At 33.5% G+C, this 28,000-nt stretch overlaps 4 protein-coding genes across 7 annotated transcripts; 3 read left to right on the top strand and 1 right to left on the bottom strand.

The window, feature by feature from the left end:
• Position 1: 1 nt before the first annotated feature.
• On the bottom strand, positions 2–23,340 carry LOC7480355 (uncharacterized). 3 transcript variants are annotated; one of them, XM_052446407.1, is made up of 27 exons: positions 23,328–23,340; positions 11,285–11,371; positions 11,050–11,207; positions 10,693–10,966; positions 10,552–10,619; positions 10,356–10,425; positions 9,882–10,247; positions 9,454–9,533; positions 9,288–9,339; positions 8,497–8,650; positions 8,275–8,362; positions 7,838–7,940; positions 7,588–7,678; positions 7,228–7,325; positions 5,965–6,147; positions 5,388–5,639; positions 4,009–4,104; positions 3,810–3,901; positions 3,656–3,719; positions 3,480–3,567; positions 3,308–3,381; positions 2,497–2,745; positions 2,297–2,370; positions 1,803–1,909; positions 1,424–1,542; positions 1,111–1,188; positions 2–740 (listed from the first exon to the last, which is right to left on the bottom strand). In XM_052446407.1, exons 3-27 carry the CDS (start codon positions 11,121–11,123, stop codon positions 531–533), a joined length of 3,204 nt encoding a protein of 1,067 aa, XP_052302367.1. In that variant the 5' UTR covers positions 11,124–11,207; positions 11,285–11,371; positions 23,328–23,340; the 3' UTR covers positions 2–530. The 3 variants fall into 3 exon arrangements, with proteins under 3 accessions (XP_052302367.1, XP_024445241.1, XP_024445245.1); XM_024589473.2 differs by lacking the exon at positions 23,328–23,340 and adding an exon at positions 11,460–11,743; XM_024589477.2 differs by lacking the exons at positions 7,588–7,678; positions 7,838–7,940; positions 23,328–23,340 and adding an exon at positions 11,460–11,743 and having other exon boundaries at positions 7,228–7,336.
• LOC112325287 (60S ribosomal protein L9-like) lies at positions 13,343–27,659 on the top strand. 2 transcript variants are annotated; one of them, XM_052446411.1, is made up of 4 exons: positions 13,369–13,804; positions 14,601–14,723; positions 14,920–15,027; positions 27,383–27,659. In XM_052446411.1, the coding sequence occupies exons 1-3, from the start codon at positions 13,433–13,435 to the stop codon at positions 15,004–15,006; spliced, it is 582 nt and encodes a 193-aa protein (XP_052302371.1). In that variant the 5' UTR covers positions 13,369–13,432; the 3' UTR covers positions 15,007–15,027; positions 27,383–27,659. The 2 variants fall into 2 exon arrangements, with proteins under 2 accessions (XP_024447109.1, XP_052302371.1); XM_024591341.2 differs by lacking the exon at positions 27,383–27,659 and having other exon boundaries at positions 13,343–13,804; positions 14,920–15,264.
• LOC7490733 (60S ribosomal protein L9) lies at positions 21,072–22,924 on the top strand. Its single transcript, XM_002300497.4, has 3 exons — positions 21,072–21,513; positions 22,311–22,433; positions 22,630–22,924. Exons 1-3 carry the CDS (start codon positions 21,142–21,144, stop codon positions 22,714–22,716), a joined length of 582 nt encoding a protein of 193 aa, XP_002300533.4. The 5' UTR covers positions 21,072–21,141; the 3' UTR covers positions 22,717–22,924.
• On the top strand, positions 25,523–27,659 carry LOC7490730 (60S ribosomal protein L9). Its single transcript, XM_002300494.4, has 3 exons — positions 25,523–25,988; positions 26,955–27,077; positions 27,275–27,659. Exons 1-3 carry the CDS (start codon positions 25,617–25,619, stop codon positions 27,359–27,361), a joined length of 582 nt encoding a protein of 193 aa, XP_002300530.1. The 5' UTR covers positions 25,523–25,616; the 3' UTR covers positions 27,362–27,659.
• Positions 27,660–28,000: the final 341 nt, after the last annotated feature.

The following is a 28,000-nucleotide window of genomic DNA, read 5'->3' as shown; positions in this document are numbered from 1 at the left end:
AAAGGTTAAAACAACTTTATTTTTTAAAAAATAAAGTCAAACTAGGCTTCATATTCAAATTATAGTCAAATCAACCCAGATTAATTTCCAATCTAATTTAACATAAAACCAGTCCCGAGTCAACAGGTCACTAGGCTGCCCGCGTGCTGTGCAGGTTTTATAACTATGATTGCTTGGGCATTGCGCACAGCATATCCATTGAGTATTGCTCACATCAAGTATATTGCAAAACTGTCAAAAAAAAAATAATAAAAAGAAAGACATTGAAACCTGACAAAAGCATTGCTAATTTACAACCCATCACACGCTGCCTTGCATAGAGTACAAGGAAACCCCGTGTAGGGACCAGAAATAGCTGGACCATTTATGCATTTCACTATCAATAACCCGGCAATCTCCATCGTACAGGCATCCTCCACCTAACTTGTTTCTTTATAACGCATACAACAGTCACGGAGCTGGAATCCACTGCAAAATTGTTTAATCCGACAGCCTGAAATATAACCAGCCAAGACCAAGTTATAGATGTGTTACAACTGTATGCTGTTGCTCAACTCCTCGAATTTCTGCGCGACCAATTGGTGATTCCTGCTCTCGTACACTTCGATTAGGGATTGTATTGCCTTGGATATCATATGTTTCTTTTGGTCCCCAATGGAGCTTCCAGCCTCAGACTGTGAGCCTGTCTCCCATAATGAGGAGCACAGGCCCTTAAACCACTCCTCCAAAAATGGGGCTTTCTGTGTGAAACAGACGAGGATGAATGTAAATCTCTGAAGAGTTCCATAAATAAACTGAAAAAATGCCATGAATATGATACAATGAAAGGTCCTCACATTTGTTCATCAGATGCATATGTTGGGAGCGATAAAATTGATTGGGAAGAAAATATGGAAAGGCAAGGGAAACAACACTGATGCACTCGTGTATGCATGGGAGCTCCCACTTTTCAGTTTCCTTTCATTCCATTCTTACAGGGTCTAGTTCTGATACTGATTTATGGAAACATACTTTCTTGGCAAGAGAAGTTTATATGCTGTTTTCCCACGGTGTTAGTGAATATTAAACTCCTACTTTCACAACATTGTACGAGCAATGAGAGATGCTTACTTTCACAAGGAAATCTTTCAGAGGTTGGTGATCAGTGCTTGAAGCGAGACCAAGGACATGCAACATGGTTGCTGTTACCTGTGACCAAGAAAGGGATCATGTGAAACAAATTTGGAAAGAAAAATACTAGGTTAAGCCAAGCATATCACCCTCTAGCTCCGATGCAAAATGAAATACTCTATTACAGAAGGTTTGCTTGAGAGGCTGTCATCAGCATGACATACATAACATGGCAAAGAAAGTTCTGATGGAAATCAGTTCCCCTATAATTCAAAATGTTTTCAAATGAAAATAAATGACAAGGGGGGTTGACCTGCTTCTCAAGGGCAACCCTATATTTAAAATTTGATGGTGCTGAAATCTGGTCTGAACCTAGATTCTCAAGAATATGTTCCAGTCCTTGCACAACATCCGAAAAGGAGTTCCCATAATCTGCACGAAATAAACAGTCAGAGAATAAGGGAAATTTACAGTTCAACTTCGGATTATAGCTAGCTACATTTTCTGAATGAATGCACTGGAGAGAAATTCAACAACTGGACTACAGATCATAATTAAATTTGGGTGGAAGCTTGCTGTAGGCTGATAGCTCAAAACTGTACATGATATTTCATAATAATTCAACGTTCTGTAAGGCAAACAACATAATCTTAACCATGACAGATGAAAGTGGGCTCAGCCCTCCTACTAACCAAATGCTGAGGCTGGGACAGCCAGAGCAGCAGCAGCTTGTATCCTGATTTTAAAGTTAGAAGAATCCCGTAGTAGTAGCAGGAGAACACTAAAAACAGATGGAGCCCTGCCAAAATGTACACAAGCGTAATTATATTACAAATTTGGGTTACGAGCATAAATTTGAAAACGGTATGTAATTTAAATAGAGCACCTTCATGCCAAGCAGGTAGAAGATAGGTATACATACTTGACTCATTTATCACTATGAAGCTTACAGTTTTCCATGGCACATCAACATGTCAAATAATTTGCAACACCAATCCAAGGCATGCAAACGAGTAAAAACATAAAATATGAGGCACTTTTATGGAAGACAGTCCAGGTAATAGCATGCAAACAGATGAGCAGGGAAACATGATAAATATAGCATGTAAAAGGTCCCTATTGGGTAATGTCGATCTAGTGACTACAAGTAAATTGTGAAAGACAGCACTGCTTTAGTATCACTTACCAATCCATATCTTGCAGTCTTAGTGTCTCGTTTAAAAAGAGGTTACTCAACGCATGACAAACATTCCACTGGACCTGTTAAATGTATATTATTCAAGGTTAAGCAGAGAACATGGTGGAACTGAGACTCAATTTAAATGCAAGCACAACGCAAGGCCAGTGACAGTTTTATCCTAAAATCAGAGCAATGGGGAATGATACCTTAACATTCCCAGTTGTAACACAAGAAAGGAATGCTTGAACCATTTTCTCCAGCAAATGTGAGTCTCCCAATGAAGTTGGATAGCGATAATTTGATGCATGTTGAAGACTACTCCTCTCTGATAACATCTCAATTTTGTCGCTTGATGAGTCCAGATAACCCACAGGCTTATCATGCACACCAGAAGAATTTGTACACTTGACAAATCTAGAAAGATTTCCAAGAGCTCTTACAGCATTTGATTTGATCTGATGGTGAGTAAAAGAGATGTCTCAATAAATATCTGAAAGTATGAATAAACCAGTCTACTGAAAGCTATGAGAAGAACTTAACCTTAACACCAACCCAGTTAAAATATACAAACTAAGCACCAGGGGAAGCTCCAAAAATTTAAGATGCAATAGAAGAGCTTAAGGAGCATGGAATTGCTGTTAAATAAAATCAAAGAGCACAAACATGCCTGTGTTATCATGTTCTAGAGAAAAATTATCAACCCTAAACTATTGAAACAGGCATATATTAGTCAAATGAAGGTGGTTATTTCCGGAAAGTTTAATTCATCACATATATTTTCATGTGCAACAGTCTATGGAAACCCCTAGCTGGCACTGAAGGTGCAAGTGAAAAATGAACACAAATTAGTTATACTTTGTTGGTTACTCCATTCCTTGATGTTTCGAGCAAATGATGAACTGTGCCTGCTCCCCCTTCCGCATAAATGTATTTACCATCAATAAACATATTGTGGATGAATGTAAAAATGATAAACTTATAAAAACTGAAAATGACTCTGGCAATCAATTCATTTACCTTGTCTCCATCATCTGTTAGCCGCAAAGCACACTCAGTTAAAAATGCCACTAATTGAGGGTTTGTGTTTGAGCCTGTAACAGGAGAAAGAAGAATTAATTAAAATCAATACCAATATGAATTCTACAACATAGTAAATTTAAAATACCACTTTGATATCCTGCAAGTGCACCTGTGTACTTTTTCAAGGGAAATTCATCAATACAGTGACGCAGGGAATCACATATGTTTGCCAAAGCCCATGAGGCAGTTATTCTCACCTGAAAGAAATTAGTAATGCACAGTCATCAAGGTTACATACTTAAGACAAATTTCAAAAATAAAATTGGAAAAGGAATGATAAGATACCGAGACCAAGGGATCACGAGTGTTGATCTCAACAGCATGGATAAACTTGTCAAGGATCTCTGCACTAAATGATTTAAGTTCATAAATTTTGTATGCACAATCTTGCATAGGAACAAAGAGTTACTCAGATCATACAGAAATATTCCATAATCACCTCAGTGGAACTTGCAGAAAACAAGAGATTACACCAACGCCTCGACAAGCAGCTGACCTGACTGAAGGAACCCCATCATTAACAGCATTGATCTGCAAAAGTTTTGAAGGTGCATTATATGAACTTGAAAAGAAAAATAAATAATAAATAATTGTTCAGTGCAGAAAGCAAAATGGTTTCAAGTTGCACATGAACTTACCAAAGAAGAAACAATGAACTCCTGTTTCTCCTTTGCAAGGGAGAAGAATACAGAAGAGGTAATACCCGCGAAACAAGTTATTGCTGCAGTTCTTACCTACCAGAGGTAAAAAAATATTCCCAAAAAAAATCAGCAATATGCAGGCATGAAGAGAAATCAAATTTTCAGCAGCTGTATAGTTTTGTTATAAATGCAATAGAAGAACTATGTTTCATCTAGTCTTAACATTTTCTCAGCAGAAATTGTTATAAGATGTCAAAGGCTGCCAAGAAGGATGCTAACTGCAACTGTGCTAAATTCATTCAATTGATCAACATGTTGAATCTTCAAACCAATGGCTTAAACAGTCCCTTTTAAAAATTACTAATACAATCTAACAATTCCACCAAGTCTAGTGTAGTGGGTTTTTTTTCAAGCCCATGAGGCAAGAAGGATTCCTAACTTTCAGATGGATGACCCTTAAAGGACTTATTATAGCTGTGCAGGTTAATAAAAATTAAGCAGATGCATAAAAAAAATTCATCCTCCAACACGCAAGGAATTTCATGTTTTTCCAACTCATCGCTAAATAAGAAAATTCTAGGTATATAGAAAAACAAAAGGCCAAAATTCATTACTAAATTAAAAAATTAAAAAAAAAAAAAAACATCTTTTAGATCTAATTTGAGCGCTTTCCTTATCTTGACTAGATACCAAAAACCAATTCACTGGCATATTGAAAGTTATTATCATTTTTATCAAACAAATTATTTGACGTGTTCAAACTTCTTTCATGTGTGTATTCTAGATCTTTCATGTTGTCCAATTATAATAAATTTGTATTCTTCAAAGCTTCCAGAACCTCTGAATTACGAATGAGAACAGCAAGGTCCAGCAGGTAGGTTGCTGAAGAAATGAATTAATAATGTTTGTTGAGTTGCTTAGAAAAGCATAGGACGTCACAACTCACATGGCTACCAATACTATTGGAGTGTTCAAATCTCACTCAAATTTTTGCTGTTTGTACGAATGTTCCTAATTAAAATGACTAGTCGTTGGCCATGATTTTTTTAGAATAATCAGTGCTGGTTTTTTTTAAAATAAAATAAAATAAAAATCAAGACTCTAGATTCTGAACAGCCTGGATGAGCATGATTTAGGCATTTCACACTTTACTTTCTAACATTAACAACAATTACAGGAGTGTCCCATACCACCAACCTTTTGCATGAGCAAACACATGCTGACTTCACATGCCAAAAAACACGAGCAAATGCAGCACAAGTATTAGATCTAGAGACAAAAACTTTAACCATGTAGAGGGAAAAATCTAATATCTCCTAAAGATCACACATATCATGAAAGTAAATTGTTCCAAAAAGGAAAAACATTCAACAAACCATGGGAGAAGTATGCCGTAATGTCATGGGTATATGCTTCTCTATTGCCTCAGACCAATGTTCGCTTCCTGAATGATATGTTTTTTGTTCATCTTTGGTATCTTCTGCACTCTCAGGTTCATATGATGGCGCTGATGATACTTTCTTCATCCTCACAAAATCAGATGTAAATGGAGTATCCAGTAACTTATCATCTAAAATATCTTCAGTTCCTTTAAATCCAGATATTGCACGAAGACATTCATCCAAAACCTATAATGGGAAAATGAAGAGAATAAAGGTAGTAAAGATGGAGGAATTACCACATTAGAACCGGATATTAAAAATAGAATAGCAATTCATGAAGAAATGTAAAAATGGTTTTTGAAAAAATACAAGCAGTTATTCCATCAGAAATTTTCATTTATATAATTTCAAGCCAGTAACTGCAAGCATAACTAGTCTTACTGATTTACTGTTGGATTATATAGGACAATCCAAACCATTGACTACAAATCTCACCTTAATCTAAATCAAAACTGTCAGACCCAAGTACAAGAAATTGTTCGGGTTAAAAACAAGCAAAAGAATATCTTACCTTAATAGCAGCTGTTACAATCTTTTCCCCGATAAAGCCAACAGTATCTCCTGCATGTCCCTTCCACGTCCTCATAGGAGCTTCTAGAGAAGCTGCCCTCGAAATTTTGGAGACTATGATGGAAACACGTTCCCAACAAGCAGATGCTATGTTGGGGTAACTGTGTAGCACAGCTCTAAGAGTCTGGAACAAACAGTGCACAAGTGGTTCTTTTTAAGTAACAACACAACATTAAAATAAGAGCAGAAAAAAATTAAAGACAATCCTCTGAGCTTTGACCTTTCTAGCAAAGCTGTAAGCAAAACTCACCACCTAGAGATTGCATACAAGTTTACCAAAGTCTTAATGAATAATAATTGTCTATGCCCTTTTCACTTTAAGTCCCAATCACTGGCATAAGGTGAAGGGAAGGGATGCTAAGGTTGGAGTTAGTATTACCTTTGATTGAAGCCAATTTCCTCGTGCAAGTTCATGAAACTCATTTCAAAGTTTTCCATATTTTTCTCCATTAGTTGATTATAATACAGGCAATGGTTCTTGCATTTGTTTATGGCAACTAGAAATGGGAACGGTGTTTCAGTTTCTTTTTAAAAATCCTTAAATTTCATTACCAACTTAATAGTTCGAATGGGTCTATATGTTAGAAAGCAGATTTCTTTCACTTTCTCCAAAGGACCAGATTATAGAGTTTGGACTAGAGGATTTTAGCAAGTTTACTAGCAAATAATTCTTGCTCATCTTGTGAATATGTGCTTTCCTTTGACTAATTACATCTGAGGCCGGCATAAATCTAAGTTTAAAACCTTTGTTTCTTATAAATATACTAAAAAGTATTGAACAAGTTTAAATAATTGGTGCAGGACAGCTTTGGGGGCTGTTCTGGATCTGACTTTGGAGGCTGTTTAGGGTTGTATTGAAGTGGTTTTCTGTAGAAATTGTAGAAACTATTAGTCACACTAATACGGTTTCTAGGGTCACACATAGAGGATAGAAAAACCTAAGATTCACATCAAGAGTTCTTAGGAGTGGCACCTAAGGGTGATTGAGTCACACAATCAATTGCAAATTGCAGGAATTTATTCATAAATTGTTATTCATAATATTGAAAGACTACATACTTCTTATAGAGTTTGAGTAGTCTGAATCCAACAAGAACTTAGATTCCTAAATAAGAAAACCAAGTCTGTGTAGAATAGGAAAATACCCTTGTCTATAAAAAGACATAAGTTTTGCTTTCTTTGTTGTCTGCATCAATAATATTACCTGGAGGGTCTCGAAGCATATTGTTGGATTGGTTAATTGCTCAGAAAGCCTAAATATAGTGAAAATAACACCAGACCTCTTCTCAGCCTCAACTGCACCTGGAAGAAGGCTTCAAATAGATTACAAGGTCATATTAGACTAAAGTGCGAAAATGAAAAAAATGACAATATAAATGGAAGTATTCCAACCAAACAAGACTATATGCACAAAACAGAAAGCATCAACCCAATAACAGAGATATCAACTGGTCTATCACCAGTAACACTAACAATTAAGAAGATAGGGATGTCTGACATGTATCAAGCAGGTTGTGAATGGAAAAAACTCAATTTTTATAAACAAATAAAAAAAAAACCTAACCTGTGGAAATTTCTTCTAAAAGCATTTGTTTGACCTGTGGTGATGATGGTGAGGTTGAAAAAGCTGCAGTCAAGCAGCTAATAGTGCTAGCCTAGCAAAAGATTTTAAAGTATGACACAGAAGTTAATTTCAAATGTCATTTGAAGCACCCTACCCCACACCCCAGAAAGGACAAAAGGACCAAAAAAATGGAAAAAACGCTAAAGGATGACACAATTATTTCCACTTATACTGCATAAGTAGAACTCACCAGCAGGCCAGTTTGATTGCTTTTGAAAGGGAACCCATTCTCAGCCTTTTCCAAGAGAGAAGCAATTGCTCTAGGTAACAACTCTTTGGGCATTCTAGAATATCTGTAGGATGATCACCCAGGAAAAAAAAGGGAGGGGGGGGGGGGGGGGAAGAATAATAAGTAATGTAAGAGCAAAATGCAAACATGCAAAAAAATATCCTACATTAGAACTGAACAATCCATAATTCTTCACTCCATGTGTAAGAATAGAGTAAATTACAATTTTAACAACAAACAGATTCACTTTTGGGTACAGTGAACTGACAAAGCAGATATCAGGCTTGAATAACCTATAAAGTGAGCATGAAGATTACAAGAAACACTGATAGTGTATCAGATAGGAAAACTCAAAACTGTAATGACTGCGAGATAGTTTTTAGATGGAAGATTCATACGGTGTAGATGATATAAGAAGCATTAGAATCTTGAACACGGATGCTAGTAGTCGACTATGAGTTTCACGCTGGATTAAGTGCAGAATACCTACACCAGACACAAAGGAGCATGCTTATTACTAGGCCATGTGAGCAGTAAACCAGAAACATCAGGAAATAACAACAGTGAAGCACATTTACACCAAAAGTACTAAACTGCATGGCACACTGCCTCTCTACTACCAGTGTGAAGTTGCATCAGTATCCGTCCAAGGGAACTTGATAAGGCCATAAAAGATCCCCATTTAGTAGATTCTTTGTACTCTGCCACCTGCAGAAAAACAGATGAAGGCCCATCCAGCATAACTACCACGGTCGACGCAGATGCAATCCGAACCTAGTCACCACAAAACAAAAGAAATGAGTGAGGAGTGTCAAGGAAGAACACAATGTAACACAATGTAGTCAAAATCTGAAAATTGCTCTGCAGATAATTTCAAACATCACAGATAAAGTGCCGAAAAAAGAAAAAGAACAGACACTAATGCTCTTCAGGTTGGGGAAAATGGGAAGGAAAAGGGAAGGGAAGGGAAGAAAGGATTTGGGGAATGAAGGTAACTTATTTTCCTCCTGCATGCCTGGTCAGCAAAGAGAGGAAAGGACGAGAATCCAATTTTCCTCTTCTTTTTGTTAATGGGTGGAGAGGAAGGAAATAGCATGCTAAGTAGATTACTCTAACCTTGTGATGTAACTTCCGATTGACAATGTGGGTCTACAGGACATCAATAACGATAGTAAGTGAGAATGGGAATGTAGATACACTATTCTCCATCTTGCTGGAATCTTGAGGGCATGGGAGCACTTTTTTTTCCCTCTTCCCTCCCCATTTTGTTCAAAGAAAACAGAATAAATGACCTTACTTGCATACTCTTTCCATCACCATCTCTCATTTTTATCCTCATCCCCCCACCAGAAAAAAACAAAAGAAAAGAAAAACAAGTGTATGGCCATCAGAAATTGACATTAAACAGTACCTTTAAATAAGGGTCAAATAGCAAACACGTCATTAGAGTTGCTTCAAACTTCCTGCAAATAAAGAAATCACATGAAGTAATCAGACAGAAAACTTCAAAAAAGAAACAAAAGATAAACAATACAGCAACAACACAAATTTGTTGTGAAAACAGGAAAAAGCTTGACCTCTGTTGCAGTACATCATTGGTAGGCAAAAGCATTGTCCATTGGGCAGTAAATGACTTGGGATCAGCTTGACAAAGATCCTTATCCACAAAATAAAAAGGTCAAATTGCATCAAAGTTATGACTGGAATTGCAAATAATTGTTCAGCGATGATAGTTGTAAACAGCTACAACAATTTCATTAACATATTGGAAGTGATCTACAGCAACTGAAATGAAATGAGACTAATAAACATGGGCACCCCAACAAAAAGATCACATCAAATACAGCTAGGTAAATCATTAAGTAAATTTAAACTGTCTTTCTATGAGAAAAAAGAGCATCACCGAGCTCACAAGACTATATTACAGTAATGCTGACGCACGGATTGATAAACAGATGGCTGTGAAAACTTTCAATGCTAAAAAGAATAACTTTATAATGTTTACCTGTATGCATTCAATGGCAGCAACTCGAACCTTTGAGCTTTGAATACCATCAGTATCTTTCCCTGATACATCACTATCACTGCAATCTGAATCTGATGACATGAAATCGGTTGCACAAGATTCATGATCAGATAAACACAAAGAATCCTGAGCTTTGGGCTGTTTCATATACACGCTATCTTTTTTGCGCAAGTGTGGAGGCCTATATGGAGTATTATCTTTTCGTATAGGTTCTTTAGAATTCAACTTAAGACTCGCTAAACTAAGTTCCTTCTCCTTGTTAACAGTCGGTGAGGCTGTAAACTGTTGTCTACTGTTAATGCCATAAATCAAGAACAATCGTAATGTTGCGACAAAACCAGAAACCTGTAAAAAAAGAAAACAAAAACCAATTTGTAACATATAAAAACAACTGGAGCATAGAAAGACGAACAACTGGATCTGTACACCCTAAGAGTATATGGATTAACTTACATGATCATGAAGAGAACCTTTAGGATCCACAAGAACCAGATGTAGACAATGAAGAAGAGAAGAATAAAACCTGCAGAGAAGAGTTGTTACCATGCTAAGGTCAAACATTAAAAATTCACATAAAGGCACAAAAACAAGCTCTCCTGTTGATTGTTCAGATACGTTGTTTGAGGTTAAAGGGTGATGATCATGGTACCTGGACATAACAATATCTTCAGAAAGCGAGTTGTTGATTGCTAAGGCATCCATCACTTTCCTAAGCACCTAATCAACAACCACAAAACTTAAGACACTCATTTGTACACAGACAATCAACAAGGCATAGGAATACACCTACCTCAATCGTAGATTGCCAAACATCAGCAGAAAGAGAAGACCCCACTTTTTCAAACACTTCACCAAGCATAGTAAACATAACAGTATAAACCTCCCATAAACTACTATACTTAGACACTCCCTTTCCAGTAGCCCCAGCAGACCTTTGGTTCCCACTACTGTACGACGAGCTAACTAACTGTGCATGAGAGCAGTCAACAATTCGGAGAAGGAATTTCACTAACTGAACATTATCCGATAGCAAACATTTTTGCTGATATTCACTCACAAAATACCTACAAATTTTAAAAAAAAATAAAAAAAAATAAAAAAATGAAAAACATATAAAAATTTAGCAATCACCAAATGAAAAACTAACCTTACAGTCTCTATACATTCGACAGCAAGACTAACATTAGCAGTACCAGCTTTTCCGAAAAAGAATTGCAGCATTTTCGCATACGAATCAAGTGCAACACTCCATGAATTAGAATTTAATTGCAGCGAAACGCGTTGCCTTTGGCATACATCATAAACCTAATTTACAAGATTCAAATTCAGTAAAAAAAAACTCACTAACACTAACAAAAATTAAAAATTTAAATTATTTTTACCAAATGTGAAATGTGAGGGTACACTGAAGTGAAATCTTGTGATGAATTTGCCACCAATTCCAGTAAAAATATCAAATCAGAGGTAATCTGATCAAACAAAATGATTAGTAAGTTAATGCAAGAGTAATTTAGGAGTAAATCAGTTGATTAGTGAGGATTGAGATTGATAAGTTACTTCGTGAGAAGGGAGATCGGAGGCGGCGGGGAGAAGAGTGGGAGAGGAGAAGACTAAATCGTGAAGGAGTTGTGGAAGTGATTTTGATTCTGATTTTGGACTTCGAGTTGTTAGGGTTTCGTCTCTTAGAGTGAGAAATGCTGTTCTCCAGGTTCGGATTATCGGCGGTTGCGGCGGCGGCGCCGACGATGGTGTCGCCATAAAAGCAGAAATGATTTGTGGGCGGGGAAGAGGAGCTGGGAGTGTTTATAGCATTTCTTGTGATGATTTAATTTAAATGAGTGCTAGTGTTTTAGAACTTGTGAATTGAGGTGGCACTCTATTACAGCAAATATGATTAAAAATTTGATTTCTTGAAAATTAATTAGAAATCATATTTAAAATTGAAAAGTAAAATATAAAACAAATATTGATTTTAAGATTAAAGATAATCTTAATTTAAGGTTGTTTGGAAATGAGATTGTTTTTCAAAATATTTTTGTTTATAAAATATATGAAAATTATTTTTATTTTATTTTTAAAAATTACATTTAAGTTTAGCTCAATAAAATTAAATATTTAGATATTTAAAAAAAATAGTTATAACAAGATTTCGATAAACCGCACTCCTAAAATTAATTAGCCTCCAATTTATTATTTGATTATCAATTGAATATCAAACTTGTGATTTATTAATTTTGTTACAATAATAAAAGATATTTAGTTTTTTTAAAAAAAAACTATAAACTCACGAGAACTTCAAATGCAAATGAATTTTCTCGGGAGAATTAAGATTTCGTTTATTTTTGCGTTTAAAATGTGTTTTTAAAAAAAAATTAATTTTTTTATTTTTTTACTTTAAATTAATATTTTTTGGTGTTTTTAGATCATTTTGATATGCTGATATCAAAAATATTTTTTTACTTTAAATTAATAAATTTTTTTTTTTACAAATTAGGTTTTATAGGTCCACACACATGTTTTGGGGGTGAAAATAGATAGCATTTAGTTTTTTTATCAAAAATATTAAATCTTGATTTTTTATCATCTAAGACAAGTTTGATAGCTTAAAATTGAACCAAGTGACATCGCATCACTGGATAAACAGAAAATATATAGTCACTTATAATTTAAAAATATATACAAATGATATGTCATTTATTTAATTTATATATATAATTATAAATATATGCATAGTCTGTCAGACCAGACATGTGTGTTTTTATAAACCATGCTATTTTTAAAACTTTATAATGTATTAACATGATAGCTCCTCTAAAACCTTTGTAGTGAAGACAATTATTTTATGAAGGTTATCATAAATTCTCAAAAATATTCTGGAGTTTTATATATTTAATTTTCACCAATACCTCAAACAACATAAATAAAATTATAAAAGGATAACAAAACTAAATTAGTATTGATATCTAATTTTTCTTATGCAAAAGTTTCATGAATAAGTCGTGATTAATGTTTTTTATCACGAGTTGCATCATTATCACATCAAAATGAAAAAAATAGTCAATATAATTATAAGAGGGGTAACTTGTCTGATTAAATTTTAAATTTACTTTCTAAAGATTACTAGCTCGAGTCCTATAAATTTTAAGATCACTGAAGACTTATATGGTCATTTATTTAAGGGCTTGTGAGATTAGTCGAATTACATGCCAGCTAAAATAATCAATATTTTTATTATTTTTATTAATAATAATAAAAAAAGCAATCTATATGTTAAAATTCTAAAAAGAGAACATCAACGACATGAACAAATAAATTAAACTAAATAAAAAATGTTTGAATATCAATAATGAAAGGCAGTAAATGTGAGCCGGGCTTGTACGGCCTTGGGTTGGATCTAAACCATCACCAAACAGGCCTGGTCATCTCCACACAGCCTTAATAATTATAGGGTTTATAAAGAAAATATGTCTAGGGTTTTGGGGCAACCCTGAAACACAGAGAGCAGACTAGAGAGACGGCTGCCACAAACCATGAAGACAATTCTGTCGTCCGAGACCATGGACATCCCCGACGGGGTGAAAATCAAGATCAGTGCTAGAATCATAGAAGTGGAAGGCCCAAGAGGCAAGCTGAGCAGGAACTTCAAGCATTTGAATCTTGATTTTCAGCTGATCAAAGACGAGGAAGGGAAGAGAAAGCTGAAGATCGATGCCTGGTTTGCAACAAGAAAGACCAGTGCTGCTATCAGGACTGCCCTGAGCCACGTGGAGAACTTGATTACTGGGGTTACCAAGGGGTACAGATACAAGATGAGGTTTGTGTATGCTCACTTTCCCATCAACGCTTCCATCACTAACAGCAACACTGCTATCGAGATCCGGAACTTTCTCGGCGAGAAGAAGGTAAGAATTTATTCCCAAGTTTTGTTTTTTTCTGTCTCGTCTGGTATTCCCGGTGTGATGCTATAAGAAATGAGGTCAAGGGTTTTTCATTTTTTTGTTAGACTTTGTTGCTAGAAATCTTAGAGTTGCGAGAAAGTTAATATGTGAATAAGTTTTAGATTTGGGTTCCTGCATCATGAAATAAATATCTGTAATTGGTGAGTTAGTAGAATATTTGAGTCTTATAATACAGTAAGCTTGGATTCCAGGGCCCAAAGGATTGGGTTGAAATGAAGATTGTTTTGATTATGGAATCGGGGATTAAGTTTCTGTTTCATGGATACAAGTTATTGTAGATTGGTGGTATGGAATAATTGGTTGTTACTGATAGCTGTATTCTAATTATTTGAAATGAAGATTGTTTTGATTATGGAATCGGGGATTAAGTTTCTGTTTCATGGATACAAGTTATTGTAGATTGGTGGTATGGAATAATTGGTTGTTACTGATAGCTGTATTCTAATTATTTGAAATGAAGATTGTTTTGATTATGGAATCGGGGATTAAGTTTCTGTTTCATGGATACAAGTTATTGTAGATTGGTGGTATGGAATAATTAGTTGTTACTGATAGCTGTATTCTAATTATTTGCAATGAAGATTGTTTTGATTATGGCTTCTGGGATTAAGTTTCTGTTTCATGGATTAGTTATTGTTGAATTGCAGTCTTTGAAATACCGTGACAAAATGCAGACTTTGTGGTGTAGATTGGCTGCTCTGCGGACATGTTCTGATGTTGTTGTGGTTGTTTTCTACAGGTTAGGAAGGTTGATATGCTTGACGGGGTCAGTATTCTCCGATCTGAAAAGGTGAAGGATGAGCTCGTCCTAGATGGCAATGATATTGAGCTTGTTTCACGGTCGGCAGCTTTGATCAACCAGGTCTCTTTCTCTCTCTCTTTTCGTGTGTGAATGTGTGCTAGCATTTCTGTACATACTAGAATATGTACTCATGAGCATTAAGCACATTGTAGTATTCTTTCTTGCGCAATGTAGAGTTGTTGTTCCTGTGGATGAGAAAGATGCATCCCAAGTCACTGGATTGCTTTCATGCTCTTACGTGCTCTCTTTTGTACAGAAATGTCATGTCAAGAACAAGGATATCCGAAAATTTCTTGATGGTATCTACGTAAGTGAGAAGGGCACTGTGGTTGAGGAAGAATGAGGGGAGCGATTCCAGTTGCATCTACATGGTGGGAGTTCCGTTCAAGCTTCTTTTTTCAATATTTGGGTTTTCAAAAAAAATTCAAGTATAACATCTGTTGGATACTTGCTAGAGTTTCTGTTTTTAGAAGTTTTGTTATGTTATGGGATTGCTTTTGTATTTTCTTGCTATGCCCTTGGAGCACAAAAATGTCTTACAGTCTCTATACATTCGAGAGCAGCTTTTCCGAAAAAGAATTGCAGCATTTTCGCATGCGAATCAAGTGCAACACTCCAAGAATTTGAATTTAATTGCAGCGAAACGCGTTGCCTTTGGCGTACATCATAAACCTAATTTAAAAATTCAAATTCAGTTAAAAAACTCACTAACACTAACAAAAATTAAAAATTTAAATTATTTTTACCAAATGTGAAATGTTAGGTTACACTGAAGTGAAATCTTGTGATGAATTTGCCGCCAATTCCAGTTAGAATATCAAATCAAAGGTAATCTGATAAAACAAAATGATTAGTGAGTAAATGCGAGGGTAATTAAGGAGTAAATCAGTTGTTAGGGTTTTTTCTCTTAGGTTATGTTTGTTTTTTAAAAGTGGTTTCTGGAAAATTATTTTTCTATGTTTGTTTGTCATTAGAAAAGTTGGTAAACGGAAAACAATTTTCAGTCAAAGAAAAATTTAGTTTGGTTTCCAGGAAAGTATTTTCCTAAAACATTTGGGCGGAAAACACTTTTAAGAAGTTGTGAAAAAATTAGAAATGTCATATTATTTGCTGATTATATCAAATTTGATTATCAAACTTTTGATTGCTATATATATTTTGATTGCTATATATATTTTGTTTTGAATATCTATTTTTCAATTTCATCTCTTAAAATTTAATTTTTATATTAACTTTGGTTCTATTTTTATAATTGTTATTTATTTTTCCCTTATCATTTTTTTATTGAGTTTTTTATCTATCAAATTTGATTCTCATTCTTTTGATTGTTACTTATTTTATTTAAAATAATTTATGAAATGTTAATTATTATTATTTTAATTTCTTCATCTTTCATTTTTTTATTTTTTAGATTTGATCTCTATTATTTTAATTATTATTTATTTTATTTAAGATAATTTATGAAATTATATTTTTTTTTTCAATTTCATTCTCATTCAACTTTTTAATTTGTAAGATTTGTTCCTCATTATTTTAATAAACTTGAGAAAAATGAAACATTAACTTTCCCGGAATTCACTTTCCAAAAGAAAACTACTTTTCAGCAAATAAACGCGGCATTAGAGTGAGAAATTAGAGTGAGAAATGTTGTTCTCCAGGTTCGGATTATCGGCGGTTGCGACGGCGACACTGATGATGATATATTGTTGTCGTTAACAACTCTCATATTCAATTAAAAGCATTCCAATAATTAAGTTAATATACATTAAAAAAAGAAAATTAAATTAAAAAAAATGAACGCAAAAGCCTAACGAGAAGCATGAAGCAGTAGCATTATATGGTTGTTTTCAATATGAAAAAATATTTTTTTCAAATTTATTAATTATAAAAAAAAAAAATAATATTTTTAATATTAATAATAATATTAAACTGTTGAACCAAGAGCGTTTGAGTTTCGCTCCAACACCAGACCCAAGAGCTTTAGGACCCCCTTAAACGCCAGACTCAAAAGCCTTAAGTCTGACTGCAACGCTGGACCCATGAGGCCTGAGTCCGGATGCCAAATCGAAGAGTCTTGAGTCCGGATGCCTGATCCTAGAGTCTTGGGTCCTAACGACGACCCCAAGAGCCTTGGGTCGAACACTAGACCCAAAAGCCTTCGGTTAGGCGGGACTGTAAGACCTAAGTGACTTGGATCTGGAAGAGGATGTCAGACCCAAATTAATAATAACAACAACAATAAATGATTTTACCCTTCAAATCAAATCAATGTTTTTTTCGATAGTAATAATATTAAATTTATCTGACTCAAATTCTTTTTTCAAATTTATTAATTATTACGTTAATAATATTAAATATAATACAAATAATCATAATAACAAAGTTACTGGAGTCTGGAAAGGAATGCCAGACCCAAGTTAATAATAGTAATAACAATAATAACAATAACAATTGATTTCACCCTTCAAATCAAATTTTTTTTTTCGATAGTAATAATACTTATTTCAAATTTAACAATATTTGCAATATTAATAATAATGTTAAATTTGTATGGCCCAAGTTTTTATAATTTTTAATCCCTTCAAATATTTATAGTTTTTCTTCGATAGTAATAATATTTTTTTTCAAATTTAGCAACAATAATAATAATAATAAACTAGGAGCAACTTAGGTCAGACACCCCTTTCCAACCAAAAGTTACCGGGGTTTGGAAGAAGACGCGAAAGACCCAAGTTAATAATGATAACAACAATAACAATAACAACAATAATAATAATAATAATAATAATAATAATAATTGATTTTACTCTTTAAATCAAATCGATGTTTTTTTCAATAGTAATAATACTTATTTCAAATTTAATAATATTTATAATATTAATAATAATATTAAACTCGTTTGACCAAACTTTTTATAGTTTTTAATTCCTTTAAATGAACTTTATGATTTTTCTCTGATAGTGATAATATTTTTTTTTCAAATACAACAACAACAATAATAATAAAAAAACTCACATGACCCGAGTTCTTATAGTTTTTAATCATTTGAAATCAAATTTATGGTTTTTCTTCGATAGTAATAATATTTTTTTTCAAATTTATTAATGATAATAATAATAATTTTTAATTTTACCCTTTAAATAATATCTATGGTTGTTTTTCAATATTAATATTTTTTTTAATTTCATTAATTATTATATTAATTATAATACAAATAATAATATTTTTAATATTAATAATAATATTAAACTTGTTGACCCAAGTTTAAGTGGGTCTGACTGAAATGTCAGGGTGAGCTTCGAGTCTCTCTTAAACGTCAAACCGAAGAGCCTTGGGTCGAGACGCCAAATTCAAGGCTAGGCTGTGGAGTTCGGCGTTGTAGCCAGCCCAAGGCTCTTTGGTATGACCTTGCATATCAACCTAAGGCTTTTGGATCTGATGTCAAGACCCAAGGCTATGGGGTCCAGTATTAGAACCCAAGACTCTTAGGTCTACGAGTCCGTAACCGCAGCTCTTTGATTTGACAACCCAGCAAGACCCAACTATCTTGGATGTGGCTGCGCTGCTAGACCCAAGAGTGTTAGGTCCGGTGTTCATTCTAGACCCAAATTTGTTGAGTCTGACGTCCTATAACAGACAACCCAGTAGCACAACTTCGTTGCAACATCAAGTTGTGTTAGTTCCTTGATTATGTTAATTATGATAGTTTATAAATTATTTTTTGTCTTTGCTTCAAATTATAATTTTCAAAAAATTTTAATGTATTAATATTAAAAATAAATTTAAAAATAAAAAAATATGATTTTAATATATTTTTAAATAAAAATTACCTTTGAAAAAAAAAACTACACCGGTAACAATCATAAAATAAAATTTTTATTGAAGGGATAACAAATTTATAAACATAAAAAATGAACTATTTCAATGGAAAGATATTATTTGAATTTTTAGATTTAAAACGTTAAATTAAATTTTTATGATAGTTTGTTGTTTACAAATTATTTATACTTTGTTTATAAATAATGTTTTGATCCATGTTGCCTGGATCTGACAAACATATCTGACCCAAGTTTACTTGAATAATTTTAATAATAATAACAATAATAAAAATAAAAAACAACAACAATAATAATTTTAATGTCAAATGTATCACATGGAAAATACAACCCCGCACCCAACTGCATCCCTAACAAGTGTTTTTGGCAAGGACAATCATTTTATTACACTGCTTCAATCCACAGTGTTTTGTGTCTTAATAAATATTGTAAGGGTGAATAATGAAAACTACACACCATTTAGTTTTTGTTATAAAAGAACGAGTAATTAGGCAGTGTCATGTTAACTTTGCTAGTGCTTATGATTACAATAACGATTAATTTTTAAAATGTATTAAAATAATATTATTTTTTTAAAATTATTTTTAATATTAATATATCAAAACAATTTAAAATTACATATTATCCCACTTATATGACTAAATGAGCGGTGAATCTTACTCTCTCTCTTTTTTCTCCTTACCATCCACACATGTCAGGCTGATAAAGGATTGTATTTACTTTGTTTTGTGATTTATGCATAAATCCAAGAAACCAAAATAAACTGTAATCTACGTAAAAGACAATTTTGATAATTCTTTTTATTGAAAATAAACTGATTTATGCATATAGACCTAAAATGCATAATTCTTTTTTAGTGTCAAATCTTAGTTAATTTTCCTCCACTTCACATGTAATTTTCTGCGTTAAAATTGTTCTTCAGTGTCATGTTAGGGAATATACTACATAGTCTAACATTGATTACAATTGATAAGCTATGATTTGATAATGAGTTAATATGTCAAGCATGAGAATATATTTTTAATACTTTGAATATTACTTTATAAAAATTGTTTTTCTCTTGAGAGAGAGAAACAAATTTAACAAAATCGACACGTTTTGATCTATAATGTTTTTTTTTTAGTTTAACGTGAGTGTCCGGGCCAGCTTGCGCGCACCTCGACTAATCCCACGGGCCCTAAAGTTAACAACCATGTAAGCCTCCAGTGGCCATCATATGAGCAACCACTGGGCTCGAACCTGAGATCACAAAGGGAGCAAACCTCTTGGTCCCAAACTCTTACCACTGGACCACCACCTAGATGGTTATTTTAATTTATAATTTTATACTATAGAAAGTGTGAGATCAAAATCAATAATAAAATGATTGGGCTATAAGATTTTGATTCACCAATTCTTTTTAGATTCACTTCCTCCAATTCCACATGATTAAAAGCATGTTTTGAATTATAATAATAATTATTTTTTAAAATTAAATTTGAAATAATAAAACAAACAAGCTCTACATAGAAAACTAATATCATTGGAGTTTGTAACTATAGCTGTGTTTATTTTTCACCAACTTTTGCGTTTGCGTTGAAACAAACACAGTAAGGTGTTTGGTAACAAACCAAACTGTGTTTTATAGTACGGGGCCCACTAAAAGATTGAGTTTGAACTTTGAAACGCAGTTTTTACATACTTTTTTTAACTGAGTTTCGTGAAATTTCTGTTTGTTTTTGCGTTTCAAAAGCGCTTTTGAAAAAAATTAATTTTTATTTTATTTTTTTTAAAATTGATATATTTTTGGTGTTTTCATATCATTTTGATGCGCTGATATCAAAAATAATTTTTAAAAAGTAAAAATAATTATTTTGAAGCATTTCAAAGTAAAAAACACTTTGAAAAACAACCGCAACCACACTTCATCAAACATTTTATACATGTTTTTTATTATACATAAATTTCAATTATAATTTTTAACAAACTCATATCTAAATCTAACCAACCACATCTAACCGCATTTTCTTTAAACTTAAAGGAACTTGACATTTTCTTTTCTTTGTACCCTTTTTATTTGTCTTGAATAAATATAAAAACTTCTCATCATTTTTATATTTGGAAATTTTCAGAAAACCATAATATTCTGAAAACTTTATCACGCCCCAACATAATAACTCCTCCAAAACCTTTGTAGCCAAGACATTTATCTCACAAATATTGTAATAAATTCTCAATAATATCTCTAGGTTTCATCTATTTAATCTTCACCAATACCTCAAATAATATAAATAAAATTATAAAAGGATAACAAAACTAAATTAGTGCCGTTATCTAAATTTCCTTATGAAAAAGTTTCATGAATGAGTCGTGATTAATGTGTTAAAACAATCGATGTATTAAAATTCTAAAAAGAAAACACAGACGACATGATAAAAAAAAATTAAACTAAAAAAAAAAAAGTTTTAAAATCAATAATGAAAGGCAGCAAATGTGGGCTGGGCTTGGATGGGCTTGGGTTGAATCTAGACCATCACCAAACAGGGCCTGGTCATCTCCACTCAGCCATGATAATTCTAGGGTTTTTTTAAGAAAATATGTGTAGGGTTTTCGGGCAACTCTGAAACAGAGAGAGCAGACTAGAGAGACGGCTGCCACAAACCATGAAGACAATTCTGTCGTCCGAGACCATGGACATCCCCGACGGGGTGAAAATCAAGATCAGTGCTAGAATCATAGAAGTGGAAGGCCCAAGAGGCAAGCTGAGCAGGAACTTCAAGCATTTGAATCTTGATTTTCAGCTGATCAAAGACGAGGAAGGGAAGAGAAAGCTCAAGATCGATGCGTGGTTTGCAACAAGAAAGACCAGTGCTGCTATCAGGACTGCCCTGAGCCACGTGGAGAACTTGATTACTGGGGTTACCAAGGGGTACAGATACAAGATGAGGTTTGTGTATGCTCACTTTCCCATCAACGCTTCCATCACTAACAGCAACACTGCTATCGAGATCCGGAACTTTCTCGGCGAGAAGAAGGTAATAATTTGTTCCCAAGTTTTGGTTTTTATTTCTCGTCTGGTATTCCCGGTGTGATGCTATAAGAAATGAGGTCAAGGGTTTTTCATTTTTTTTAAGACTTTGTTGCTAGAAATATTAGAGTTGCCAGAAAGTTAATATGTGAATAATGGTGGTGAAAGTTTTAGTTTTGGGTTCCGGCAGCATGAAATAAATATCTGTAATTGGTGAATTAGTAGAATATTAATGGAAATACAGCGAGGCTTAGTAAAACCCTGGTAGTGTTAAATGTAACCTAGTTTTAGGATCTTTTTATATGAGAGAATTGAAGTGAGTTTTTAGAATTGATAATGAAGGATGCCAGTTTTTACTAGTGTATCTTACTAGCTAAGTGTTTGGAATTAAATGTGGTGATTTGCTGATGATTTCATTTTACACGGGGGAATTAAATGTGCTATTTCAAATTTCATTTGAGTCTTCTAATACATTAAGCTCGGATTCCAGGGCCCAAAGGATTGGGTTGGAATGAAGATTGTTTTGATTATGGAATACGGGGTTAAGTTTCTGTTTCATGGATTCGAGTTATTGTAGATTGGTAGTATGGAATAATTGGTTGTTACTGATAGCTGTATTCTAATTATTTGAAATGGAGATTGTTTTGATTATGGCTTCTCGGATTAAGTTTCTGTTTCATGGATAGGAGTTATTGTAGAATTGCAGTGTTTGCAATACCGTGACAAAATGCAGACTTTGTGGTGTAGATTGGCGTGTAATTGGCTTTGGACATGTTCTGATGTTGTTATAGTCGTTTTCTACAGGTTAGGAAGGTTGATATGCTTGACGGGGTCAGTATTCTCCGATCTGAAAAGGTGAAGGATGAGCTCATCCTAGATGGCAATGATATTGAGCTTGTTTCACGGTCGGCAGCTTTGATCAACCAGGTCTCTTTTTCTCTCTCTTTTCATGTGCGAGTGCGTGCTAGCATTTCTGTACATACTAGAATATGTACTCATGAGCATTAAGCACATTGTAGTATTCATTCTTGCGCAATGTAGAGTTGTTGTTCCTGTGGATGAGAAAGATGCATCCTAAGTCACTGGATTGCTTTCATGCTCTTACGTGCTCTCTTTTGTACAGAAATGTCATGTCAAGAACAAGGATATCCGAAAATTTCTTGATGGTATCTACGTGAGTGAGAAGGGCACTGTGGTTGAGGAAGAATGAGGGGAGCGATTCCAGTTGCATCAACATGGTGGGAGTTCCGTTCAAGCTTCTTTTTTCAATCTTTTGGGTTTTCAAAAAATTTTCAAGTATAACTTCTGTTGGATACTTGCTAGAGTTTCTGTTTTTAGAAGTTTTGTTATGTTATGGGATTGCTTTTGTATTTTCTTGCTATGCCCTTGGAGCACAAAAATGTCTTACAGTCTCTATACATTCGACAGCAAGACTAGCATTAGCAATACCAGCTTTTCCGAAAAACAATTGCAGCTTTTTCGCATACGAATCAAGTGCAACACTCCATGAATTCGAATTTAATTGCAGCGAAACTCGTTGTCTTTGGCATACATCATAAACCGAATTCGCAAGATTCAAATTCAGTAAAAAAAAAAAAACTCACAAACACTAACAAATTAAAAATTTAAATTATTTTCACCAAATGTGAAATGCGAGGGTTCACTGAAGTGAAATCTTGTGGTGAATTTGCCGCCAATTCTAGTAAAAATATAAAATCAGAGGCAATCTGATAAAACAAAATGATTAGTGAGTTAATGCGAGAGTAATTAAGGAGTAAATGTAAATCAGTTGATTAGTGAGCTTTGAGATTGATATGTTACTTCGTGAGAAGGGAGATCGCAGGCGGCGGATAGGAGTGGCAGAGTAGAACAATTTTTTTCAAATTATAATTATAAAAGCTACTATAATATCAAACACACTTAAATTTAAATCAGTGAGAACTTCTAAAATGAGATGGCACTCGTAAAACAAATATGATTATGAATTTGAAAATTAATTAGAAATCATATTTAAAATTGAAAAATAAAATATAAAACAAATATTGATTTTTAGATTAAAAGATAACCTCAATTTAGCCTCCAATACATTATTCAATTGTCAATTGAATATCGAAACTTGTGATTTATTAATTTTGCTAAAATAATAAGAGATATTTAGATTTTTTTAATAATATGACAAATTGGTCATTACTTCAAATGCACATGAATTTTCACAGCTACTCTTAGACTTAGTGTTTATGTTTAAGAGTCTATTTAATATTGTAGTAGTGATTGATTTTTAAATTTTTTTATAAATAAATCAAAATAATATTTTATTTTTATTTTTTAAAATTAAATTTTTATATCATTACATTAAAACAATTTAGAAAAACAAAAAAATTTATTTTGAAAAAATTTATTTTTTACAAAAATACTTTCCAAACACAAAAATAAAAATGCCTTGAATATTAAGTTTGATATTTTCTACAAAAACAATTCTCATATTCAATTGAAAACTTTCCAATAATTAAGTTAATATGCATGAAAGAAAAAAGAAAATTAAATAAAAAAATAAGAGAAGCCTGACAATAAGTATGAAGCAGTAGCATCGGTTACCTCACAGAAGAAAGGGAAAGTTGGGGCGGGATGTTATATATATATTGGTAACCGTGGATAGTCGGGTCAGTTTACGAGCACCTCGATTAATTTATTGAAACTCTAAAATTAACAACTGGATAAACTTTTAATAGTCTTGAGGAGACTCAAATTGGTGATCATTATAAAGAAATCTGAAAACCTGACCAATTAAGTCATCTTTTAAGACTAGCGGCAGGTTATATTGTTGTTGTTTCACCTGTTTTTCTAGGCAAAAAAATAACAAGGACTTTGCATGTAACCAGAAAATATGATCTAGTCATGTTGATAGTTGGGAGAATATTCTTTCTACCAAAGCTTAATTGGGAGGACCATGAAAGCAACAAACTGTGATTATTTATAAAATTTATTTTTAATATTATTGGATCAAAACAATTTAAAATTATATAAAAAAATTAATTTTAAAAAAAATCAAATGATAGGTTAGCCCGCTGAAATGCCTAAATGAGCCGGTGAGTCTCACTCTCTCCATCTCTTTTTTCTCCTCACCATCCACACATGACAAGGAAGATAAAGGATTGTATTTACTTTGTTTTGTGATTTATGCACAAATCCAAGACACCAAAATAAACTGTAATCTACATAAAAGACAATTTTGATAATTCTTTTAATTGAAAATACACTGATTTATGCATATAGATCTAAAATACATAATTCTTTTCATTGAAATTAATTATTTTATTTTTTTACTTTTTATATAAAATTTTGAAATTAATCATTGTTTTATTTTTTATATGTTTTATTCAAAATTAACATGAAATGATTTCTTTTGTTTTTTTTTTTGTGATTTACCTTTCTTATAACGCTAAGTTTTTATATAATAAATTACTGTTTTAGTAAACAAAACATTTTTCTAATAATAAAAAAAAACTCGATCAAGGATTTATATTTTTGGCTATTTTTTATTTTATTTTTTAATCATTTGAATTCCTGCACATGTTTGTTCTAACCGTGTTGGATTTTTATTACAAAAAAAACCATGCTATTTATAAAAAAAATACTTGCTTTTATCAAAACAAGAAAATAAATAATTTGACAATAAAAAGAAATTCTGACTATGAAATATATTTTCTCTATAATTTAGATCATTTTAATTATTGAAAATATTTTCTTTGATTATTGTATAGTTAAATAAAAATAGGTTTTGATAGCAGTGCACGAGTTTATCCTATAATAAATTATTTTATGTAAAACATAATTTAAATAATGTCACATATCCGATTTGTATGTGCTCACGAGGAGCCAAGATCAAAAAATTAAAACTAAAAAACAATTGTTTGAAAATCAATAATGAAAGGCAGTAAATGTGGGCGGGGCTTGGATGGGCTTGGGTTGAATCTAAACCATCACCAAACAGGTCCTGGTCATCTCCACTCAGCCTTAATAATTCTAGGGTTTATTAAGAAAATATGTCTTAGGGTTTTGGGGCAACTCTGAAACAGAGAGAGCAGACTAGAGAGACGGCTGCCACAAACCATGAAGACAATTCTGTCGTCCGAGACCATGGACATCCCGGACGGGGTGAAAATCAAGATCAGTGCTAGAATCATAGAAGTGGAAGGCCCAAGAGGCAAGCTGAGCAGGAACTTCAAGCATTTGAATCTTGATTTTCAGCTGATCAAAGACGAGGAAGGGAAGAGAAAGCTCAAGATCGATGCCTGGTTTGCAACAAGAAAGACCAGTGCTGCTATCAGGACTGCCCTGAGCCACGTGGAGAACTTGATTACTGGGGTTACCAAGGGGTACAGATACAAGATGAGGTTTGTGTATGCTCACTTTCCCATCAACGCTTCCATCACTAACAGCAACACTGCTATCGAGATCCGGAACTTTCTCGGCGAGAAGAAGGTAAGAATTTATTCCCAAGTTTTGTTTTTTTCTGTCTCGTCTGGTACTCCCGGTGTGATGGTATAAGAAATCAGGTCAAGGGTTTTTCATTTTTTTGTTAGACTTTGTTGCTAGAAATCTTAGAGTTGCGAGAAAGTTAATATGTGAATAAGTTTTAGATTTGGGTTCCTGCAGCATGAAATAAATATCTGTAATTGGTGAATTAGCAGAATATTAATGGAAATACAGCGAGGCTTTGTAAAACCCTGGTAATGTTAATAATCTAGATGCTGTGATTAGTGGAAAATGAAACCTAGTTTTAGGATCTTTTTATATGAGAGAATTGAAGTGAGTTTTTAGAATTGATAATGCAGGATGCCAGTTTTTACTAGTGTATCTTACTAGCTACGTGTTTGGAATTAAATGTTGTGATTTGCTGATGATTTCATTTTACACGGTGGAATATTGTTAATGCAAGTTTTGTTGGATTTCTATGCTGTCCAGTCTCGGGGTCTGTTGTGCTAAGTGTATGGACTCTAGTGTGCTATTTCAAATCTCATTTGAGTCTTATAATACAGTAAGCTCGGATTCCAGGGCCCAAAGGATTGGGTTTTTTTATATTTTTCTTTGGATGCTGCAACATGCAAGTATGGAATAATTGGTGTTACTGATAGCTGTATTCTATTTAATTGAAATGAAGATTGTTTTGATTATGGGATCTGGGATTAAGTTTCTGTTTCATGGATATGAGTTATTGTAGATTGGTAGTATGGAATAATTGGTTGTTACTGATAGCTGTATTCTAATTATTTGAAATGAAGATTGTTTTGATTATGGCTTCTGGGATTAAGTTTCTGTTTCATGGATAGGAGTTATTGTAGAATTGCAGTGTTTGCAATACCGTGACAAAATGCAGACTTTGTGGTGCAGATTGGCGTGTAATTGGCTTTGGACATGTTCTGATGTTGTTATAGTCGTTTTCTACAGGTTAGGAAGGTTGATATGCTTGACGGGGTCAGTATTCTCCGATCTGAAAAGGTGAAGGATGAGCTCGTCCTAGATGGGAATGATATTGAGCTTGTTTCACGGTCGGCAGCTTTGATCAACCAGGTCTCTTTTTCTCTCTCTTTTCATGTGCGAGTGCGTGCTAGCATTTCTGTACACACTAGAATATGTACTCATGAGCATTAAGCACATTGTAGTATTCTTTCTTGCGCAATATAGAGTTGTTGTTCCTGTGGATGAGAAAGATGCATCCTAAGTCACTGGAATTGCTTTCATGCTCTTACCTGCTCTCTTTTGTACAGAAATGTCATGTCAAGAACAAGGATATCCGAAAATTTCTTGATGGTATCTACGTGAGTGAGAAGGGCACTGTGGTTGAGGAAGAATGAGGGGAGCGATTCCAGTTGCACCAACTTGGTGGGAGTTCCGTTCAAGCTTCTTTTTTAAATCTTTTGGGTTTTGAAAATTTTTTCAAAGCATAACATCTGTTGGTTATTTGCTAGAGTTTCTGTTCTTAGAAGTTTTGTTATGTGATGGGATTGCTTTTGTATTTTCTTGCTATGCCCTTATAGTACAAATATGTCTTACATGATGAAGGCAAGAAGGTAGACATGAGTGGATGTTTTATATTTTATTTATCTGAAGAATCTTATTGAACAACATATTATAGAACTCGTTTTTCTTTAATTTGATGAAAGCTCAGGCAGATGCGGTCATAATTGTTGAGAAAATAGGTCAATACTTTATGTAGCAGTGTCCTTGCCTATTTTTGCCTTCACGTTTACTATCTATAACCCACCTAAAGTCTGTCCTGCATTGCATCTTCCTTCACCGGTTTGCAAAATTAATGAATAGTGGTGAAATAAGAAATAAAATTGAATGTTTTCCATGTTAAGGGTACTAGAATTGGACATGAGATCATGCCTATCAACCAGCTCTACTAGAATTGAACAAGAGGTCGGAGGAACAACTCCTGTTTTGGGCAGCAGAAAAATTCTTATTCTAGAATTTTTCCTTGTCGCTTGTAA

This window comes from Populus trichocarpa, chromosome 1 (assembly GCF_000002775.5).
Source record: "Populus trichocarpa isolate Nisqually-1 chromosome 1, P.trichocarpa_v4.1, whole genome shotgun sequence".
Taxonomy (NCBI): domain Eukaryota; kingdom Viridiplantae; phylum Streptophyta; class Magnoliopsida; order Malpighiales; family Salicaceae; genus Populus; species Populus trichocarpa.
Note: the sequence above shows the minus strand (reverse complement) of the source record. Positions and strands in the feature narration are given on the sequence as shown.

What these genes read in the sequence shown, in the direction of transcription:
- LOC7480355 (XM_024589473.2), bottom strand. Translation starts at nt 11,660, where the DNA reads ATGGCGACACCATCGTCGGCGCCGCCGCCGCAACCGCCGATAATCCGA. An exon ending in CCGATCTCCCTTCTCACGAA is followed by an intron (nt 11,372 to 11,459) that starts GTAACTTATCAA and finishes TTGTTTGATCAG; the next exon opens with ATTACCTCTGATTTGATATT. An exon ending in AATGATGTACTGCAACAGAG is followed by an intron (nt 9,340 to 9,453) that starts GTCAAGCTTTTT and finishes CTTTATTTGCAG; the next exon opens with GAAGTTTGAAGCAACTCTAA.
- LOC112325287 (XM_052446411.1), top strand. Translation starts at nt 13,433, where the DNA reads ATGAAGACAATTCTGTCGTCCGAGACCATGGACATCCCCGACGGGGTG. An exon ending in ACTTTCTCGGCGAGAAGAAG is followed by an intron (nt 13,805 to 14,600) that starts GTAAGAATTTAT and finishes TGTTTTCTACAG; the next exon opens with GTTAGGAAGGTTGATATGCT. An exon ending in CGGCAGCTTTGATCAACCAG is followed by an intron (nt 14,724 to 14,919) that starts GTCTCTTTCTCT and finishes TCTTTTGTACAG; the next exon opens with AAATGTCATGTCAAGAACAA.
- LOC7490730 (XM_002300494.4), top strand. Translation starts at nt 25,617, where the DNA reads ATGAAGACAATTCTGTCGTCCGAGACCATGGACATCCCGGACGGGGTG. An exon ending in ACTTTCTCGGCGAGAAGAAG is followed by an intron (nt 25,989 to 26,954) that starts GTAAGAATTTAT and finishes CGTTTTCTACAG; the next exon opens with GTTAGGAAGGTTGATATGCT. An exon ending in CGGCAGCTTTGATCAACCAG is followed by an intron (nt 27,078 to 27,274) that starts GTCTCTTTTTCT and finishes TCTTTTGTACAG; the next exon opens with AAATGTCATGTCAAGAACAA.
- LOC7490733 (XM_002300497.4), top strand. Translation starts at nt 21,142, where the DNA reads ATGAAGACAATTCTGTCGTCCGAGACCATGGACATCCCCGACGGGGTG. An exon ending in ACTTTCTCGGCGAGAAGAAG is followed by an intron (nt 21,514 to 22,310) that starts GTAATAATTTGT and finishes CGTTTTCTACAG; the next exon opens with GTTAGGAAGGTTGATATGCT. An exon ending in CGGCAGCTTTGATCAACCAG is followed by an intron (nt 22,434 to 22,629) that starts GTCTCTTTTTCT and finishes TCTTTTGTACAG; the next exon opens with AAATGTCATGTCAAGAACAA.